This window comes from Pleurodeles waltl, chromosome 3_1, assembly GCF_031143425.1.
Source record: "Pleurodeles waltl isolate 20211129_DDA chromosome 3_1, aPleWal1.hap1.20221129, whole genome shotgun sequence".
Taxonomy (NCBI): domain Eukaryota; kingdom Metazoa; phylum Chordata; class Amphibia; order Caudata; family Salamandridae; genus Pleurodeles; species Pleurodeles waltl.
This window is the reverse complement of record NC_090440.1, coordinates 1772804269-1772824220: the sequence shown is the minus strand read 5'-3', so window position 1 is coordinate 1772824220 and position 19952 is coordinate 1772804269. Positions and strand designations below refer to the sequence as shown.

The following is a 19952-nucleotide window of genomic DNA, read 5'->3' as shown; positions in this document are numbered from 1 at the left end:
GGTAGACAGGAGATTGTCGCTTCCTCCCTCTCCCAGGGTACCTATGTGTGAATACACATGATTTGGAACATTAGTCACTGTAGCCATACCAACATACATGATGCATACCAACAAAATCATGTGACACAGCATTTCCGACTGGAAATACATTAAACCCAGTACACCTCACAGCTGTCAACCACACAAGGGTCAAATGTGCCCCCCATGGTTGTGAACACGTGTCCACAACATGGATTTGAGCAGCACCCAACTGTCTGCTACCCAAGTGCCCCTCAAAATGTGACCGTCTATTCTGACTGCCAAAAATACCATAAGCTGTGGTGGATAGTGCACCGCCGTCATATGCAATCTGTGCCATGCAGCACACTACACTGGTGGTTGTGTAGTAGGACCTACACAACAAGACAGATTTAGGATGTGTATGATGCTCCTACACATATGTTGTTGTTGTGATACATTTTACAGGGCCAAATCAGTATTTTAAACCGTTCAAACTGTCGATGTTTGTAGCAACCAGGTGGACACTGCCATAGGCTGACGTTGTTGCCTGTGGTGGTCGCAGGCCAATGACTGTCTCGATTGGTGGTGATGACCTCGTACATGGCGTACGTGTATGCTGCGTTTTGCAAAATCAGTCACTTGAGTCCTAACACTGCTGTCAACAACACCTCCACCACTTCAGCCGCTGTATGCCGCCTCTGAGAGCAATCATGCCACAGCCAGCAGGTGAAAGGGCCCCTGCCTTCTCTCCAGAGGAGCTGGAGAGGCTTGAGAACAAGGTCCTTCCCCTGTATGGTCAGCTCTATGGCTCACCAGAGGAGCAGGTAAGTACATCATAGACACAATTAACTCTGTTCAGCACCATTGTTCCCTCCTTACAGGCTACAATGTGCCCCTGTGTGCCAGTTAGACTTCTTGTGTGCCTGTTATTGCAGTTTGCGTGGCATCAATGGGATATGCATGGTGCAGGTATTGGAGAACAGGTATTGGAGAACAGAACAGCCTTGAGGCCAGGAGTCACTCGACACGGCGAACAGCTCCACCAGCCTGCCTCCGTGCCCCAGACCCCGCCCTTGCTTCTGAAGAGAGTTCGAGGCCCTCTACCACCCGCAGGCACCCCCCTGCGCCTCATCCCTGGTGTCTAGTGGTAGGCGCATCTTTTGTATTTTGTATCTGTTTTCCCTGTACTGTTGCGCTCATTTTTGTGCCCATTTGCTGTGTCTGCTCCGCTTCGTTTCTTCCCCATTTTGCCTTTTTTCGCTTTGTGACCTTTTTCCGGCTCTTGCTAGTTTCCCCATCCCTGCTGCTGCGTCCCCTGCGACCCCGCCCCCCTCGTACCACCACTTGCCACACCCTCCTGCCTCCCAGCTGCTCCTCCCTCCCACCTCCTCTTCATAATGGCGGCTGCTGTGCAGCCGCGCCGTTGGTGTGGCAGTGGTGCTCCAGAGACAAGCCCGTCTGCACCCGTCCGGGCCTGGACCACACCCACACACCTCCCATGTCCCCATACGCCTCTACTCCCCCAAAGAGCTCGATGCTCTGAACCCTGGCCGGCACACCGCCTGCGCCCAGGCCGACCCCAGACCCACCCACGGACCTTTTTCATGTCACTTATGCCACTTCTCCTGCACTCAAGCCAGCAAATACCACAACAACACCAAACACCCCAACTGCATCCTCCTCAACACCCACTCCATCCACAAGCACACCATCGAGCTTTGGGACCCACTCACGACAGCCTCTCCCGACATTGCCTTCCTCACTGAAACATGGATGAACCCCTCATCGGAACCTGACATCGCCATTGCCATCCCGGAGGGATAGAAAATCACCCGAAGAGACCCTAACAACAAACCAGGAGGGGGAATCGCCATAGTACACAGAAATTCCATCAGGATTTCCACCGACACCCTGGATGCCGCAGAGCACCTACACTTTCAGATACACATCAACGCCAACACCACCTTAAGAGGAACCTTCGTCCACAGACCACCAGGCCCCTATCCCCTATTCTGTGACACCATTGCCGACTTTATCAGCTCCCACTCCCTTGCCTCCACGGACTGCTTGCTCCTTGGTGACCTAAATTTCCACCTGGAGAGCTCCAGCGACTGCAACTCCATTGCCCTGCTGGACAACCTTGCAAACCTCGGCCTCAAGCAACTGGTCACCTCGCTCACCCACTCAGCCGGACACACGCTTGACGCCATATTCTCCTCCAGTAGCCACATTGCCTTCACTCACACCACAGAACTCCATTGGACTGACCACCAATGCGTCCACTTCTCCTTCCTGAAGCCCACCACCCACCTCCAACAACATCCTATCCCTCACCCCAAGTGGAACAAGATCTCCAAGGAACAACTGATCTCCAGCCTCGCCCAATCTACACCACCCATTACCAACAACCCCAACACCGCCACCCTCAAACGATGGCTTGACGAGTGCGCAAACTCCCTTGCTCCACTCAAAAATACCAGCAACACCTGCATCAACAAGACAGCTCCCTGGTTCACCGCAGAACTTCAGACCTCCAAACGAGAATGCCGGGAAACTGAGAAAGCCTGGTGCCAAGAACCATCAGTGAGCAACTTCTCCGCCCAAAAATCAGCCATGCGCAAACACCACCAGCTCATCCGGACCACCAAAAAATCCTTCTACAAGGAACGCATAGACAACAACGCACACAACAGTAAGGAACTTTTCACCATCATCAAAGAACTCACCAAACCCAAATCCTGCGCCATTGACTCTCTGCACTCGCAAGACCTCTGCAACTCCCTCTCTAGCTACTTCCGCTGCAAGATTGCAGACATACACGAAAGCTTCATAACGCGCCACCTACCATCACCACCACCGACGCAGCCAACCCCACAGCACCCTGCCGCACCAACGTACTGAGCACCTGGCCGCCCACTAACGATGAAGAAACCAGTAAAACCATGAGCTCCATCCACTCAGGCTCTCCAACAGATCCCTGCCCCCACCACGTCTTCAACAAGGCCAGCCAAATCATCGCTCCCCAGCTCCGGTCCGTTATCAACAGCTCCTTCGAGACCGCCACCTTCCACGATATTTGGAAACATGCTGAAGTCAACACCTTGCTCAAAAAACCCAAAGCAGACCCCGAAGACCTCACAAACTACCAATCTATCTCTCTACTCCCCTTCCCCGCGAAGGTCATAGAGAAGATAGTCAGCAAACAACTGTCCCGCTTCCTGAAGGACAACAACATACTCGATGTCTCCCAGTCTGGATTTCGCAAAAACCACAGCACCAAGACCGCCCTCATCGCCTGCACTGACGACATCTGGACCAGACTTGACAAGGGTGAAACCGTTGCCCTCATCCTTCTCGACCTCTCCGCAGCCTTCGACACCGTATACCGCAAAACCCTTCGCACACGCCTCTTCCATGCTGGAATTCACCACAGAGCCCTGGACTGGCTCACCTCCTTCGTCTCCGAAAGAACCCAAAGAGTTTGCCTACCTCCATTCCGGTCTAAAGCCACCAAGACCATATGTGGAGTCCCCCAAGGATCCTCACTCAGCCCCACCCTCTTAAATATCTACATGGCCCCGCTCGCCAGCATCGCCCGCCCCCACGGCCTCAACATCATTTCCTATGCCGACGACACCCAGCTCAGCCTCTCCCTCACGAGGAACCCCTTTACTGCGAAGAACAACCTCCACGCCGGACTCCTTGCCATCGCTAATTGGATGACAGCAAGCCAACTCAAACTGAACTCAGGAAAACCCGAGATCATCATCTTCGGACCCAACAAGACAGCATGGAACGACTCATGGTGGCCTGCCACCATAGGACCACCCCCGACACCCACCACCCACGCATGCAATCTTGGCTTCATACTAGACTCGTCTCTTTCCATGACTCAGCAAGTCAACGCCATATCATCCTCTTGCTTCAACACCCTTCGTATGCTACGCAAGACCTTCAAGTGGATTCCGATAGAAACCACGCCCTCATCAGCAGCAGACTGGACTAGGGTACCTCCCTCTACTCGGGAACCACAGCCAAGCTTCAGAGAAAACTCCAGCGCATCCAGAACGCCGCCGCACGTCTCATCCTCAACCTCCCTCGCCACGAGCACATCTCCGCCCACCTCAGATCCCTACACTGGCTGCCCATCAACAAAAGTATCGTCTTCAAAATCCTAATCCACGCTCACAAAGCCCTCCACGACACCGGACCGGCCTACCTCAATGAACGACTTAACTTCCACAACCCGACCCGCCAGCTCCGCTCCGCCGACCTCGCCTTCCCAACTGTCCCCGCATCCAACGCACCACTTCCGGCAGCAGATCCTTCTCCCACCTCGCCGCCAGAACCTGCAACTCCCTCCCCACCAACCTGCGCAAGACCCAGGACCTCCTAGTCTTCAGAAAGCGCCTCAAAACATGGCTCTTCAAGCAGTAGCACCTCCCCCACCACCAGTGCCTTGAGACCCTACCGAGTGAGTAGCACACTTAACAAATTATCGATTGATTGATTGATTGTGGACATTCACATTGTGTTGTGTGATGTTTTTTGAGGCCTACATCCTCCTTGTGATGGATGCACATATCTAGGCAAGGAGACTTTCCTGCCATACAGTGACCTTTATTTGTTATGATGGTTGTAAATGCTAGACAACATGAATGTGCATGACCGCATGAGCTGTGTATGCATCTTCTCTGAGCCATGTAAAGATCTTTTTAGTATTGTGCCACAGATCTTTCGCCCCACATCTGGCATTGCCATCTGTTGTCTGGAAGGCATATCATGGCTCACTGTGCCCTTCAAGTTGCCACACAAGCCACATTGCTAATGGCCACAAGATGTACTGCCATGCATGGAATTAATGAACATGTGAGAGTTATGTAAGTTCTGTATGCTCAGCCTGCAAAGACCAGGGCCTGTCAAATGTATCTCCCAGTATGGGGAATACTCCAGGCTGTGGGAGAGTCACTGTGGCTATACAACTGTGGCACTATGCTCACTCCCTGTAGACCTGCAGATCCTGTCATGTGGCCAATATGAGGCTCTAGTGGTAAAACTTGCCCTGAATGCATCAGTCCATTAACTAGATTGTGGCTTACATCACAGTACATGTTGCTGGAGCATGGGCTACCTGATGTCAGTAGGCTTGCTTAGGCATTGTAGGCTATGAGCAGGATAGTGGATTAGTATGCAGATAACTCCAAAAGTGTATAGTTATGTCCCTGTATGTGTGCTTTAGACTTGTGGTATGTTGACAAATTGCCCATTTTGTGCTTGGTGTTTCTGACGTGTGGGACACAACCATTTGTTCCAGAACTTGTGTTTGTAATTTTTTGATTTGTGTCTTGCATCCATACAGGTCATGTGTGTTCATAGCCGGCAGAACGCCCACTGTTGCAATAGGTGGGAGGACCTGAGACGCTGGGCCCGGAAGATCGCAACTGGGGCTGTCCTCCCAACATGGATGGGGCGCTCGTCTGAGCCTGACCCTCCAAATAGCCAGCATTCTGGCAGTGGCCTACCCTGAGCTTGAGGGGAGCACAGCAGCGCCAAGGGGGTAAGTACAGGGCATATTCCTACCTGTCACATAGCCAAGTTCATGTGTTAGGTTTTGACATCTGCCCATGATGATTGGGGATGGGCAGTGTGTGACACACAAGATAAGTAACTGTTGTGTAGATATGGAATTTGGTGCATACTGATGTGCCTTGCCTATTAGCCCAGGGACCAAGGACACAACCGAGTACAGTCCACATACAATTTGCTTTCCAGGGCCAACACATGGCTATGTACAGTGATCAATCAAGTAATTTTGGTGGTTGTTTTCGTTTAAATTGTACACAACAGTCCACTACTGCTCAGTGTGACAGTCCAAACAAATCAAGTGAGTAAATTGGCATCTGCTCCCCAGAGGCCACTTGTCTTTAGTGTGTCACCAATGCTGGTGCCTCCCTACTGACTGTCATGTCAAGGCCATCATACATGCGACAGAGCATACATTGTCTTTTGGGTGCGGCTACAGATCAATACTTTCCCTTGATAAGTGGGGAATGTCCATTGACATGATTTGTGTGACATCACTGTTGCCAACATTCCTTGTGCCTACATGTTGGCATGTGTTCCTTTCACTTCTGACAAATTATTTTCACTGCTATTTCATTCATGGTCTACCTGTGTTCATGGGACGATTTATATATTCCTCCATATATATGTGCATGACAACATGTGTTTGTAACTGGACATATGTGATGGGGCTACATTCCATGTGGTGCCACAGACAGGAGTGTGTCACCATTGACAGTTGGCTCACACATACCCTAACCCAACGTTGCAATTCATTTGGCATGTACAACTGCAGTACCAATGAGCGACATGACAGGTAGGATACCGTTTTTAACTACAATATGCATTTCCATCCCATTGATGTGGCATCATGTAGCAAAGTGGTCTGCACATGCGAAATGGGAAAGGTTTGTTACCTGACTGTTGGCATGTATCATGGAGTGACTTGCAGTTTTGTTGTTGTGTACAACCATTCATCCATGGGAATCTGGGTTTGCAGGACCGAAATGGAGACAGTGATTTAGCTTCGGATTGGACAACTATTGACTACTACTGTTGCAAACAGAGTATGTAATTGTATGGGGTGCCATACAAGATAGGTGATTTCCCTGGCCTAGCTAATTCATTATGTATTTTGGATACATATCTCCCTGACATTTTGCACAATTTGTCTACAGTGTACATTTCCATGCTAGATGTGTAGATTATCTGAGCTTCATTAGTACAACCTTCATGAATCCATTGTGACAATTTACATATGGTGAAGTGAACATTGTGGACTTGTTTCCAGTGTGACATGGGTATTTCTATGTCCCCTTCTTCAGGCACTGCACTTCTGTCAGCACCATGCCAGGATTTTGGACCATCATTTCTTATTATTGTGGTATTGTGTATGTGACAAATAGATATATGCATGACCTAGTGTGGGATCTGTGGGAATGAACTTGGCACTGGCCTACTGTTATATGACAACAGGTAACTGAGGTATGCTACATGAGGCAAACCATTGAATGTGAAGAAGTATTCTGCTTATTCAGTGGTTACTGTGCTGCATAACTTCTCCCATGCATTTGGAGTTGTCTGAGATCCTGATTTACCTGTGGGTGACTGTTAACAGTTCGTGTGGCATGAATTGTTATGGGTGTGGAACATGTAGGAGCCACTTTAAGGGAGTTTGTTGCTGGGTTGTACTTTACGTCATGATAATGGTTGCTAATCACAGCTTTTGTTCAAATGTGTTCAGGAACATGTAGTGACCCCCTTTTTCTTTGTATTTGCAGCATCATCCCAGGTAGGCGAAGGAGAGAGGGCGAAACTAAATTGGGAAGCATTTGGCCACGGTTCCTCCTATCATGACACCACCAACACGGAGGGACTCAGTTGCCTGGAGGGTAAGGGGAGTGCCACAGAGGACACAGGATCGAGATCATCATCTTCGGATTCTACCTCCAGTGGCCACTCCCTAGAGGCGGTGGACTTATTAGGACCTGCTCCTGTACCATCCTTGTCTGCCACCCCCGGTTCTGTCGCCACACTTTCTGTTGCTCCCCACCCAGTTGGCCGTGCCCGCTCACCCAAGAGGGTGGGCGTTTCCTTTGCCCCAGGCACCTCACCCCAGCTCCTGTTACCCCTGCTGTTCTGAGTGAGGAGGCTTTTGACCTCCTGAGGAGTATCTTTGTGGGGCAGACTGCCATTATGAATGCCATCTAGGGTAGGCCAGCCAACTGCAGTATAAAATGCGTACCTGGAAGGCAGTCATATTGACATGTCTGGCCTGCAGAGATCATTTCCGTCTCTGGCTCCTCACTGACAGCAGCCATCCACCCCTCCCCCCAAACCTCCCCTCCACCAGCCCCCTCTTCCCAATCCAAAATCCCTATTCCCCTACATGTCCCAGGCACACTGTTACATACACTCATATCCACCTTAACACACACAAGCAGCACACATAGACACAGGTGTACCCAAGACACACCAACACGGAAGAACTCAACAGTCCCCCACAGTCACCACAACAACCACAATTTCGACAGACACCTCACCGACCCACACACCACAATCACCATACCCACAGACACCACCCCAACACCCAGTGACACATCCACCAAACCCACCATACACCAAGACAACACCTCACAACCCACAGACCCACACACCTCAGACACCGTACCCCCAGACACACCTGACACCCACAGAGACATCCACCACATTCCCCACACCTCCAGCCCAGACACCACCGCAACACACACACATCCACAATATTCGCCATACCCACAGACACCACCCCAACAGACATTCACACATCCATCACTCCCACATCCCCCAGCACTTCCACCTCAAAGTTCCCCAAGACACGTGCAACAGACATCACTCAAATACAAGCATACCTCACACAGGCACACTCCAGCAGCATCAACACCCACAGACAAGACCACCACTGCCTGTCCCTCCAAATCCCAAGTCCCTTCTGATGACCTTACTCATTTTCCCAAAAGAAGTTTCCTTTTTGACCTTGCCCTTTGCCCTGTTACCTCCACCCACCTTCCAAACCCACGAGGTCACCAACCGTATCCCAGCTCATCCCTTCCACATCAAACTGCACCTGTCACACCTGCCCTGCCTGCAAGCACCGATACCCCTTCCTCCCAAGAAGAAGCCCAACTCTCCGAAGAAAAAGCCGCCCTCTCCACAACACTCATCCCAAATTCTACCCCACTCCACCCAACTATGACCCCTGAGGTGCTTCATATGCTCACTTGATGCCCCTTCCTGTGGAAGTTCCCCGGCAGTGATTGGAGTGAAGTTTGGGCACAGTATTGTGCATGGACTAATATGGACTGTCCAATGGCCTTGATCAACATAATTTGGTGTTCATAAGCCCAAGTTATTGTTTTGTTGGGTACACATTTGACTTGTCATTACTTTCCTACCTTTTTGTTGTTCCTTACTAACTTGTGTTGTATGCCTACAGTTGTGTGTGTTTTCACCTGGATTGCTGATCCATTTGCTGCTGTTGGCAAAATCTGACTTTGTGAGCAGTGCTGGTGTCACCCAGGACAAGGGTAGATGTTCCCTGTATGGATATGTGGGTGGTATTCCAACTCTGGTGTCATTGCGTTGTGTTATGTTTGATATTGTAAGTATTTCATCTTGGGTTGACCAGTGTCAAAATATATGGTGTTAGATTTGTCCCCTGAGATGAACTGTACATTCATCTCATGCGGAAGCTAGAGTTTTGTTTGTCCACACATGGAGGGTGTTCATTGTGCTACCTTCCTCTACATATGACTGACCATGTGCCCATTTTGATGTGTGTACCTTGCAGCTACTTAATCTAGATGTATGACCCACGTTGTTGCTGGTGTATTTGCTTCCTTGATTTGCACTTGCAGCGGTCTGGACTGCCTGGTGGTGCTTGCAGGACTGCGGCTGTCTTTAATCTATGGGACTGCATGCATCCTAAAACAGTTGTCCAACCGCCAAGCAGATGGTGGTTAGACAGCCGCCGCCATGGTACTCAATGGACCGCCAAACTTGTAATCCGGTACTTAATTCAGAATTAAGTTAATAGTGCTGTAACAGTTTTATTCTGCATTTAAAATGAATATATACAATTATTTACATTAATATTTAACATTTTATTTTAAAAATTATTACAAAGTTGTAAATAGTTTTTGTTTTTAATTTTCTCTATACTTTACTGTAAGGAGATCTCCTCCCCCAACTGTGGAGTCACCATATAGTAAAGTATAGGGAAAAGTAAAAATAGGTTCATTTAACTCAAAACAAGTTAGTAAGAATACTTTTATTTAAAATATTATTGTAAACGAAAGTGGTATATTTATTTTAAATGTAGAACAAGAGAAAAAATAAACGAAAATGCTTCAGCACTGTTAACTTAATTTTGAAATAAAGAATTAATGTAAAAATATTCATTTACATAAAACTTCTGAAGTTTAAATTTAAAAAAAATAAACTCCCACATTAAAGTTAAGAAAAAAATGTTACTGTGCATTAATAATTATAAAAAGTGATGCACAGAAATAATTGAGTAGTTAAAGTATATTTTAATAAAAATGTTACATTAATGTAAAAATTCAAAATTGTTGTTAAAATATTTCATAATTACATTAAATAACAATTGTTTTATTTTGAGATGCTCTATGTTAACTTAGTTTTTTATATTTTGTAACTTTTTAAAATAATTCAATTTAATTGAACATTATTTCCTAAAGGGCTTTATTTGAAGTCCCAACCTCAATTATTTTCGCTGGGAGGGTGTTGCAGTGATTGCTGGACTTATTCAACCTCTGATCTGGAGTAAATTACTACTGGTATAGTTTCCAATTTGCCTGTAATAACCTTAGAATTGCTGCTAGGTAATAGTAATGGGCTTACTCTTTTTTGAGTTGGTGTACGTCTACTCCTAAATCCCTCCCTAGTCTTTCCTAAACCTCTCATTACTCTTCTCTGCACCCCTCCCATTTAGTATTGAGTAAGCCTTTTTATCTAGCCACTCCCGTGCTCCCTCCCACATCTACTAATGAGTAGTAAACTTATATGTCATTGGTTCTGTCCTTAGCCACCTCCTGTCCTGTGTTCTCAATTTATTCAGGCACAGCCGCCATATTTTAGGAGGTCTTCTTTTAATTCCCAGGATCAGTGCCGTGTGTACTACAGGTGGATAACAGGGACTGGCATCAGGAGATTACACTTCATGGACTGTATCATAGTTCTTAAACTGCATTTGTCTACTCATGTGCAGATCATGCCCAATTGACACTTCAGGTGGTCTCAGCTAACCAAATTTTATGCAACTTTATGCGTGTGTAAAGGTCACTGGGTTTTCAGATGATGTGTGTTTTGTACTCCCTAGAAAGTGATAATGTGTCAGTCATGCAGATATGAGATTTGGTGGAAGGTATTTTCAGGTTCAGAGTCCATCATCATCCTTACCACTCCAATTAAGCGTCTAAAATGAGTTCCTCAAATTCAGAAGTAACTTAAAAACTTGCCTCTTAGTTAATTCTCTTCAATGTGAATTTCCCGACTGTTCCACCAGACGTTTATGGCTTACCCTCCTTGTCAGATGCCTAAACTGACACCGTTGCTTCATCTCAGGGCATGTACCAGTACTCTGTGCATGGTCCACTCCAAGGCTTTTGAAATCTTTTATCTACACATATGGGGTATAGATCCCAAAGGGAGAATTGGTGAATGCTGAATTATTGACATTTTGATAGTTTAAGGTATTACGGCACTACCTTTGATTTCCAACATCAGGTACTCCTGGGCTGCTGCCCAGGGGTGTGAACCGCTAATATTTTTATGTTTTTTTGTTTTAGGTTTCCCCCCCCCCCCCCCCCCCCCCCCCCAAAAAAAGTAAAATCATAGTGGGTCAATAATACTTACTGAAGATAGATTTCGAGCTGTTTGTGATTCTATCAAATGTAGACTTGCATTGCTATGCATAGTATGGGAATGTGCTTTGGCATTCTGGAAGCATATAGCAGAATACATAGAGGTTACAGCTTGGGATCAATTAGCTCCTTCAAATGGATGTTCATTAACAGTTACTCTGATTATGAAATATATATAGACTATGGGGCTCATTCTGAGCCCGGCGGGCTCCGCCCGCCGGGCGGAAACCGCCGAAAGACCGCACCGCGGTCAATAGACCGCAGGGGTCATTTTGACTTTCCCGCTGGGCCGGCGGGCGATTGCCAGAAGATCGCCCGCCGGCCCAGCGGGAAAGCCCCTGCAACGAGGAAGCCGGCTCCGAATGGAGCCGGCGGAGTTGCAGGGGTGCGACGGGTGCAGTAGCACCCGTCGCGATTTTCACTGTCTGCATAGCAGACAGTGAAAATCTTTGTGGGGCCCTGTTAGGGGGCCCCTGCACTGCCCAGTGGCATGGGCAGTGCAGGGGCCCCCAGGGGCCCCACAACACCCGTTCCCGCCATCCTGTTCCTGGCGGGTTTTACCGCCAGGAACAGGATGGCGGGAAGGGGGTCGGAATCCCCATGGCGGCGCTGCGATTCTCTGGCCCAGGGGAAATCCGGCGGGAAACCGCCGGATCCCCTTTTCTGACCGCGGCTTTACCGCCGCAGTCAGAATGGGCACTGAAGCACCGCCAGCCTGTTGGCGGTGCTTTCGTTGCCCGTGACCCTGGCGGTTTAGGACCGCCAGGGTCAGAATGAGGGCCTATATGTCAATTTCAGACATTGTCTGGTGAAAGCGAATTGAATTGTAACAATGGTGTGGAAGAACACATAATTATCAATGTTTGCTGAGAGTTCTGATGAAACAAAGAAACAGAGAACAGAAGAAAATTATCACAGTCCATACTTTAGTGTTCCTCGTGACATGGTTGAGGTTCTCTTCCAGACTTCTGATTGCACACATCTGATCTAATATCAACCTGAGAACTGCAGTTGTGTGTAAAAATGTGTATATCAAAAGATAATGAATATTAATATTCAACAGAGTATCGAGTAAGTGTAGCTTGAAGAATTGGGTATAGATCTTTATCTCATGTAATGCAAGAGTTTGATGGTCCAAAGTGAAGAATTAATGCACATTTAGATGATTGGTCTACTGGTCTTAAAGCCAAAAACGGTGTAACTTTTGTGAACTGGAAGGTTTCAACAAAACTACTATGTTTCTTTGAATAATTAATTGTGCTTCCTACTTTTCCCCAGTGAGCGTAAGAAAATTTATATTGGTGATGACAACCCCTTGACATTAGTTGTCACTGCCCAGAACCAAGGTGAAGGGGCTTATGAAGCAGAGCTGATTGTTCAAATTCCACCGCAGGCTGACTTCATTGGTGTTGTTCGTAACAATGAGGTGAGCCAGTCAACATGTACTTGAATATCGCTGTTTAACATTCATAATGATCTTTTTGCACAATTTAGAGAAACATTAGTTGCATATTCAACCCTTTATAAACTGAAATGTAAGCATTGCTACAATGTATGGTCACATTCTCAACACATGCATAGATTATTCCATCCTAAATCATGGAGTCTAGTTCTGATCTTTTTTTGTTTTATTACTCAAGTGTATATGTAAGTGAAGTGCTAAATGTGCTTGAATGTAGCTATTAAGACCATAGCCTGGTGTGCAGGGAGATAATATCAAGTAATGAGTAAAAGCAGGTTTTCAACATTTTCCTGAACTGAAATGGTTATCTTGTGCACATAGTTTTAGCAGAAGCTTATTCCACAGCTTAGCTACCTGCAAAGACTTAGGGCCAGATGTACGAAAGTTGGGAATTGCGACTTGCAATTTGCGAGTCGGAGCGACTCGCAAATTGCAAGTCGCAATTCCCAATGCAGTATGGTGTCTCAGACACTGACTGCAACTCGCTATGGGGTCGCAATGACCCACCTCATGAATATTAATGAGGTGGGTCGCAAATTGCGGCCCCATAGCGAGTATGGGCACTCGCTAACATGGAGGCCTGCTGACGTCAGCAGACCTCCATGTTCGCGACCTGCTTTTAAATAAAGCAGTTTTGTTTTTTTGAAGTGTAGCCCGTTTTCCTGACAGGAAAACGAGCTGCACTGCAAAAAAACCGAAACCTTTTGTTTCGGTATTTTTTCAGGGCAGGGAGTGGTCCCTTGGACCACTCCCTGCCCTTAAAAAATATTTTGGGGTCCAGTCACAAACTGGAAGGGGTCCCATGGGGACCCCTTCCAATTTGCGAGTGGGTTACCATCCACTTGAAGTGGATGGTAACTGATGCCATTTGCGACCGCGTACGCGGTCGCAAATGGTATTGCATCCCACAGCGACTCGCAAATAGGAAGGGAACACCCCTTCCTATTTGCGAGTCGGAAATGCATATTGCGAGTCGGTAACGACTCGCAAAATGCATTTCTGCATGCCAAACCCACGTTTGCGACTCGCAAACGGCGATTTTCGCCGTTTGCGACTCGCAAACGGGTTGCTACATCTGGCCCTTAGCCTCCTAAATGGACTTTTTGCAAGGTTGCTCTTGACTGACCATAATTTGCGATTCAGATATAATTCCAGAAAATATCTGTTTTGTAACGCAGGTCTACTCCTGGCTTTATTTCTCTATTATAAATAGAGCATGGAGCCTAATGTTTAGGCACATAAACAGCCAACTGAACTTCACTAGGACCAAATATATGTGTTTCTTGGTGTGGGCTGCTGCATTCCTTAAGGATTATAAGATGTCCTGTAGGAACTTGGGAAGGCGGCGTAGGTTCTATTCCACTAATCCAATTAGGAACATATCATAACTCTTTGTGTGAATGGCATAATATATTGCAGAGTTTACGAATACATACCTGACTAATGATTTTATTGTAGGTGGAAAATGAGAGATTATCGTCCATCAGTGTGCCAAGAATATTTATCACTGTAGATGGTGGTTCAAATATTAAGTTAGATTTCAGAGTTTCAGTAGGGCATACCCCCATTTATAGGCATATGATACATTTCACTTTCCTTTATCTTCATTATTTAAATAAAGCTAGTGAGGGATTGTAGGACTACTGACCCCAGTCAAGACATTAGAGGATGTAAGATTCATTCTGTACTAAGCCCGTGTTTGGGTCTTTTCAGCACGGTAATTGTTACAATCGCTAACCCTTTTTCATTAATGGGTTTGTGACTGGTTTAATTAAACCATGAATCTGCCCCACAGCTTCCAAGTTTGCACACAGCTGCTTTGTTTTTTTCCAAAGAGGCAGCATAAAGTGCATTCCTCCACATTTGCAGGAGTCTCATATGCCTCATGCCAAGCAGCCTTCGAGGAGGAACCATAATCCCCAAAAAAGACACGGATCTCATTAAAGGCTGATGAGCAATCGAGAGGACATGACTGTATGTATGCTGACTTGACAGTGCCACTGCAGTCTGCATACATTATTATTTCTTTCCATCACAGACTAGGCATCTCTAAAAATGGAAGGATACCAAGTTGAAACAATCAGGTAGGTGTGTTTGGCACTGTGGTAAAGTCCATTTGAAGTTACAGTTGATTTTAATGGTGTACAAACAATGTATGCAACAGTGAATTCCTGCTTTGTTGCATGAAGTTGAGATCAGCTTCTATTGAGAACTCTGCTCGGTGTAATCATAGCACAGACTTAACTTGAATGCTGGTAAAGGTGTGACTTGCAAACATCTCACTCAGTGTCATAATTGACATCTTAACATAAATTAACTTTAACAAATATTTCGAATATGATTATAGTTGCATCAAATTCAGTCAATCTGGAATAATGCTAAGGATAGCACTCGGTATGGCTACCTCCTGATTGAGCTGTTTGACTTACTCATAGAATGCCTCACTTTTCCTTCTGGAAGGAGGAGTTACCAAGGGTCTCCATTTTGAAGAAGCTCATTGCTTAGTTTTACAATATCTAGAAAATGTTCTGCTTTACTTCAAGCACATTGTGTCAGACATCGCCCCAATAATGCAGATGACAAACATTTTTGGTCCCCCTTCTGGGCTACTTGTCAACTGGGGTAAATAGTGTTTGTTCTCCCCTGAGGAAGGTAACAACAGATGAAAGTGATAGCTATTACTGGATACACTGCAGTTGACCTATGATAGATGTAGGTGTTTTACTTCAATGCAAACCTTATTTCTGGTTACATACATTCGTTGTCAGTGGTGTTTTATGTCAGTGATCTTCTGAGAGGTATTCCCCCTACCCATATTAGGAAGAATAGCCCCAGTTAAGGTGGACATGGTGCAACACCCGATTGACATATTACGGCTGCCTAAGCACTTTCAGGTCCAGTTGATTAGAACTGAGAGAACTAATCCTAATTTTGACAGGAGCAAGTACAAGATGAAATGTTCCACTGTGCCATTATATCAGCCATAGGAGGATGCAGCTAATACACTGCAACTTTTCTTACAGGTTCCTATTTAAAAACATAACAATATCTAGTTTACTTGATACAGGACTGTCAGTGTTCTTCATCCTTCCTAGTCAATGTAGACCTTGATAGCTTAGACTTCTGGGAAGAGCAAATTATGAGGCTACTATTTCTGTATTCCCGTCCAATTATTATTTTCTATTCTAATTATGTTTATTGTGTTTTTGAATATATATTAATGCTTTAAATGGAATAAAATGATTGAAAAATTATAAAGAATTATGTTACAAGCGACCAATGCATTCTTATTCTTTGCAGAGTTTGTCACGGCTATCATGTGCCTTTAAGACTGAGAATAAATCCCGAATGGTGGTTTGCGACCTTGGAAACCCCATGAAAGCTAGAACTAAGGTAAGATTTGATTGCCTGTGCACATTTTTCATGATTTATCCTTAAACTCTGAAAATGATTTGCCTTAACAATTATGTGATAACTGGAAAATATTAGAAAGTTAAAAATATACACCAAATGTTATAAATACACACAAGGAACTATTGAAGTGTTAGTAAGGCAGCAGACCTTAGTTACATTTAATTAAATGGCTAAACCCATTTTATTACAGGGCAAAATAAAGCTCATGTGTTTATTATCAAGTACGAACTAGGGAATTTATATTAGATGAAAGTTCTGTTTTCTTTTGGCCCATGCAAGGACGTAGACATCCCCTCAGGAAGAAGACTTGAGTCTGCAATCAAACATACAACATGCTGATACTACTGCACCAAACTTATTGTACCCCATAGTATGATGTTACTTTATTTGTAGATATTGTCCATGCGTTCTTTTGTTCATTTCTGCTGGCAAAGAACATTTAAGCCTTTCTGTTACTGAGTATGTTCCTCAAAATTCTTGTCCCTATGCAGGTGTTCTGCAGACGCAGTGGGAATCATCTTGATTTCATATTTTAGTCAGCACCATACTTTTAAACGTTTTACAGTCTTTTTTTTGCGCTCATTCTGCTTTCTAGTGTTTTATTAGATGATTTGCATTAAGTGGGTTTCTGGCATTCTGCATAAAATGAATGTAAACTTGCTTTCTATTACAGATTCTCTGTTGTCTGCATAGCCTTCTTAAGTCCAGATAATTGTGAAGCTCCTTAAACCAAGTAGTGGTGTAGACTACGGAACAATAAGTCGTTATGGGCTCCTTATCCTTTTCCACTGCAAGAAAGAGGTGTTGGGCCTAGGTAATTGTACCGTTGCTTAGTAGTGTTAGTCGAATGCAGTGAGTTTGAAGCAGTACTCAATTGTAGGCCAAAGTACTTCATTTACACACTGTTATGTTTTAATAAATTGAATTAAAGTTTAGAAGTGCATACAGTTGTGGTACTTGCACCTGACTGCAGTGTCCTCACTTAAATATGGTCAGACACTACGGTGAAAAGCTCTGGGTTGAGCTGTTAATAAGAGTCCACTTGGGATACTTATAGAACTGATGTTTAAATGAATGCTAGTTCTGCGTATCTACATCATGGATTTAAGCCTCTGCTCTGAATTATTTGGGGTCTAAAATAGGATGTTCCTACTTACTCCCTTAGGATATCACATTGCACGAACTATGACCATTACACTATAAACTATTGTCGCCCTATTTGCTTGGAGTGTTAAATTTTGAGCTTTACAACCAGTTGCCATATATTAACTAATGTCCCTCTGAAAGTTTTTGTTATTTTGTTTCTGGGGTTGTGCCAATATGTGATTCCGAAATCCCAGACGTGAAATAACCAGAATATAATTTATAACATATTAGAACAGAGCAAGCACTCACACCCTGCATTCGTTTTTTTCTGAGGATCTTATGATGGGCTCTTATGCCCAAAAAGTACAAGTGGTGATCCAAGATAAGAAGATTTGGGTGACTAGTGGCATAAGGGCAGCTGGGTGTGGCTAGTGCTACACTTGCTCGCTTTGACTGCAGACCTGGTGTTTTGCCAGCAATGGCAGTCTTCTCACCTGCATAGAAGACCCCAACAGCCACTGTCTGCCTCATATCACAGACCGCAACATCACCAAGAGGGGAGTAGTTGGAGAAGCTTTGCACAAACCTGAGTTTTCCTGGAATCATGCTTACAATAGTTGCAGTTCCAGAGATGAGTGTGTGGGGCTATCTTCTATCTTCTCGCAGGAGCCTCGGTCAATCTCCTTCACCTCAGTAAATTTGCAGGTAATGTGAGCTGTATGGTAATCCAGCTCCAGAGCATCTCCCTAGCTATTCTGGCCTGAGTGATTCGGAATAATCTCCAGAGCTGTGACGCTTCCAAAATCCAATGGGGGAGGTGTGAGGAGGTCATTTTCAATGTCACAAGCCACATTCCTTCGTTGCAGACCTTTGTGAAAAGCCACAATGCTTGTGTCAACCAAAACTGTTTTATTAAAAGCTAGTTCAGCCAAGAAATGTTTGGATCTGTTTTACTATTAGATTCCTGCTGAGACTTGGTTACATTACCAGTACTTTCATCAGAAATAAGGCCCTAATCTCATTAAAACTGATCTAACAATAATGACCCTTTCATAGACAAATGCATTGCTTTGATTTATAAAGTCTTTAACTCCTGCATGCGAATTAAGGTAGATATGCTCCATTGCTGTGGGTTGACTGCAATTTATTGTACCCCTTACCCATTAGATTTCTCCCAGAGCATATTCTCTCCTGATCTAACACCACATTTTGTGATTTTTAGTGAATCTAAAACTTAAAAAAACAAATCTACTCTCCAGATCTCCATTATAATGCCACCATTAAGACCCTTATCCCACTATTATGCCTTATATGTCTTCTCTTTTAAACAGTATTCCGATGATGATCAGAACATCCTTTTATTCTTACTTTGCCTCCTTTGTTCTGCCATCAAGTGGTGCAAAAATAAAGTTAATTTCTCAGATTTGATGACTATGTGCTCAACCACAGTGGATGCACCCATCAATGCCAGTAACAACTTACAAACCCGACTTATTAACTTACTGAGCTTACTCAGAAACTTATCGGTTGAGATAGTTTTACCATTGCTGACTTACAAACAGAATAATATTGAAGCAAAATGGCACTCATGGAACCTGAAAACAATCAAGAATACAAGGAATTGGAGAAAGATGTACACTGACAATCTAAAACTGCAATATATAGACTACAGAAAAACATACAATTATATCCTCAACAGTGGAACTTGTGTAAAATGAAGTTTTCAAAACTGAGAAATCATTTTTCTAATATAAAGAAAAATTAATGTATTCCAATCTTTGCCATTAAAAAGGATAGTACCTCTGTCTAAATGATACCATCACAGGGTCTCCTTAGGAGCCTCCTTGGGAGACTGTTTGAGAGCCCTTCATTGATCTGAAACCTGCCTCTTTGGACACATTTCAAGACTTTATAGCCAAAAGGAAATGGTCCGTTTCACCTTTAAGCACATGTTGTTTACAATATTTAAAGACTTTTTGGCGTTATGTCAGATTTTATCACTCTTTCTTTTGCTTTCCAACTTCTCTCTGACAGCAGGTGTTATGCCAGCCATTATGAAAGCTGCAGTAGTGAAACTGTTCCTGTAAGGCCTAAATTGAACCCCCTGAGCTTGTTAAACATCTCATCTGTTTCTAAAATTTCCTGTCATTGTAATCTAATTGAAAAAGTATTCAGTATAAAGCCTGAGGCTTTGCTTTTTAGTCTAAGACTTTCTTATCCCTGTGCACGTTGGCATGTGGCCTGGCAAGTACACCATGGCATAACTGAGGACCTGATATTGCACAATGATTAGGGCTATGTTGGACACTTTGTACTTTTGAGTATGTTGGCACTCCATTCTAGTCTCATGCCTGAGTGACACCGGTCTCAAAAACACTGCCCTGAATATCATACAACGACTCATTACTCCATCCCAACAAAACTGAAGTTTTGCTGCATGAATCTTTTCTGGGATCACATGTTGTGCCTCATTCTGCATTCTGTTGGTTGGGTCCACAATTGGCTCT

General features: G+C 44.9%; 1 protein-coding gene across 1 annotated transcript in view; it reads left to right on the top strand.

Moving 5' to 3' along the window:
* Positions 1-19952, top strand: part of ITGAV (integrin subunit alpha V) — a 447435-nt gene that overhangs the window by 310419 nt on the left and 117064 nt on the right. The window contains exons 20-21 of the mRNA XM_069225776.1: positions 12762-12909; positions 16246-16338. Of these exons, the coding sequence (XP_069081877.1) occupies positions 12762-12909; positions 16246-16338 (241 nt within the window). The remainder of the gene's footprint in view (positions 1-12761; positions 12910-16245; positions 16339-19952) is intronic.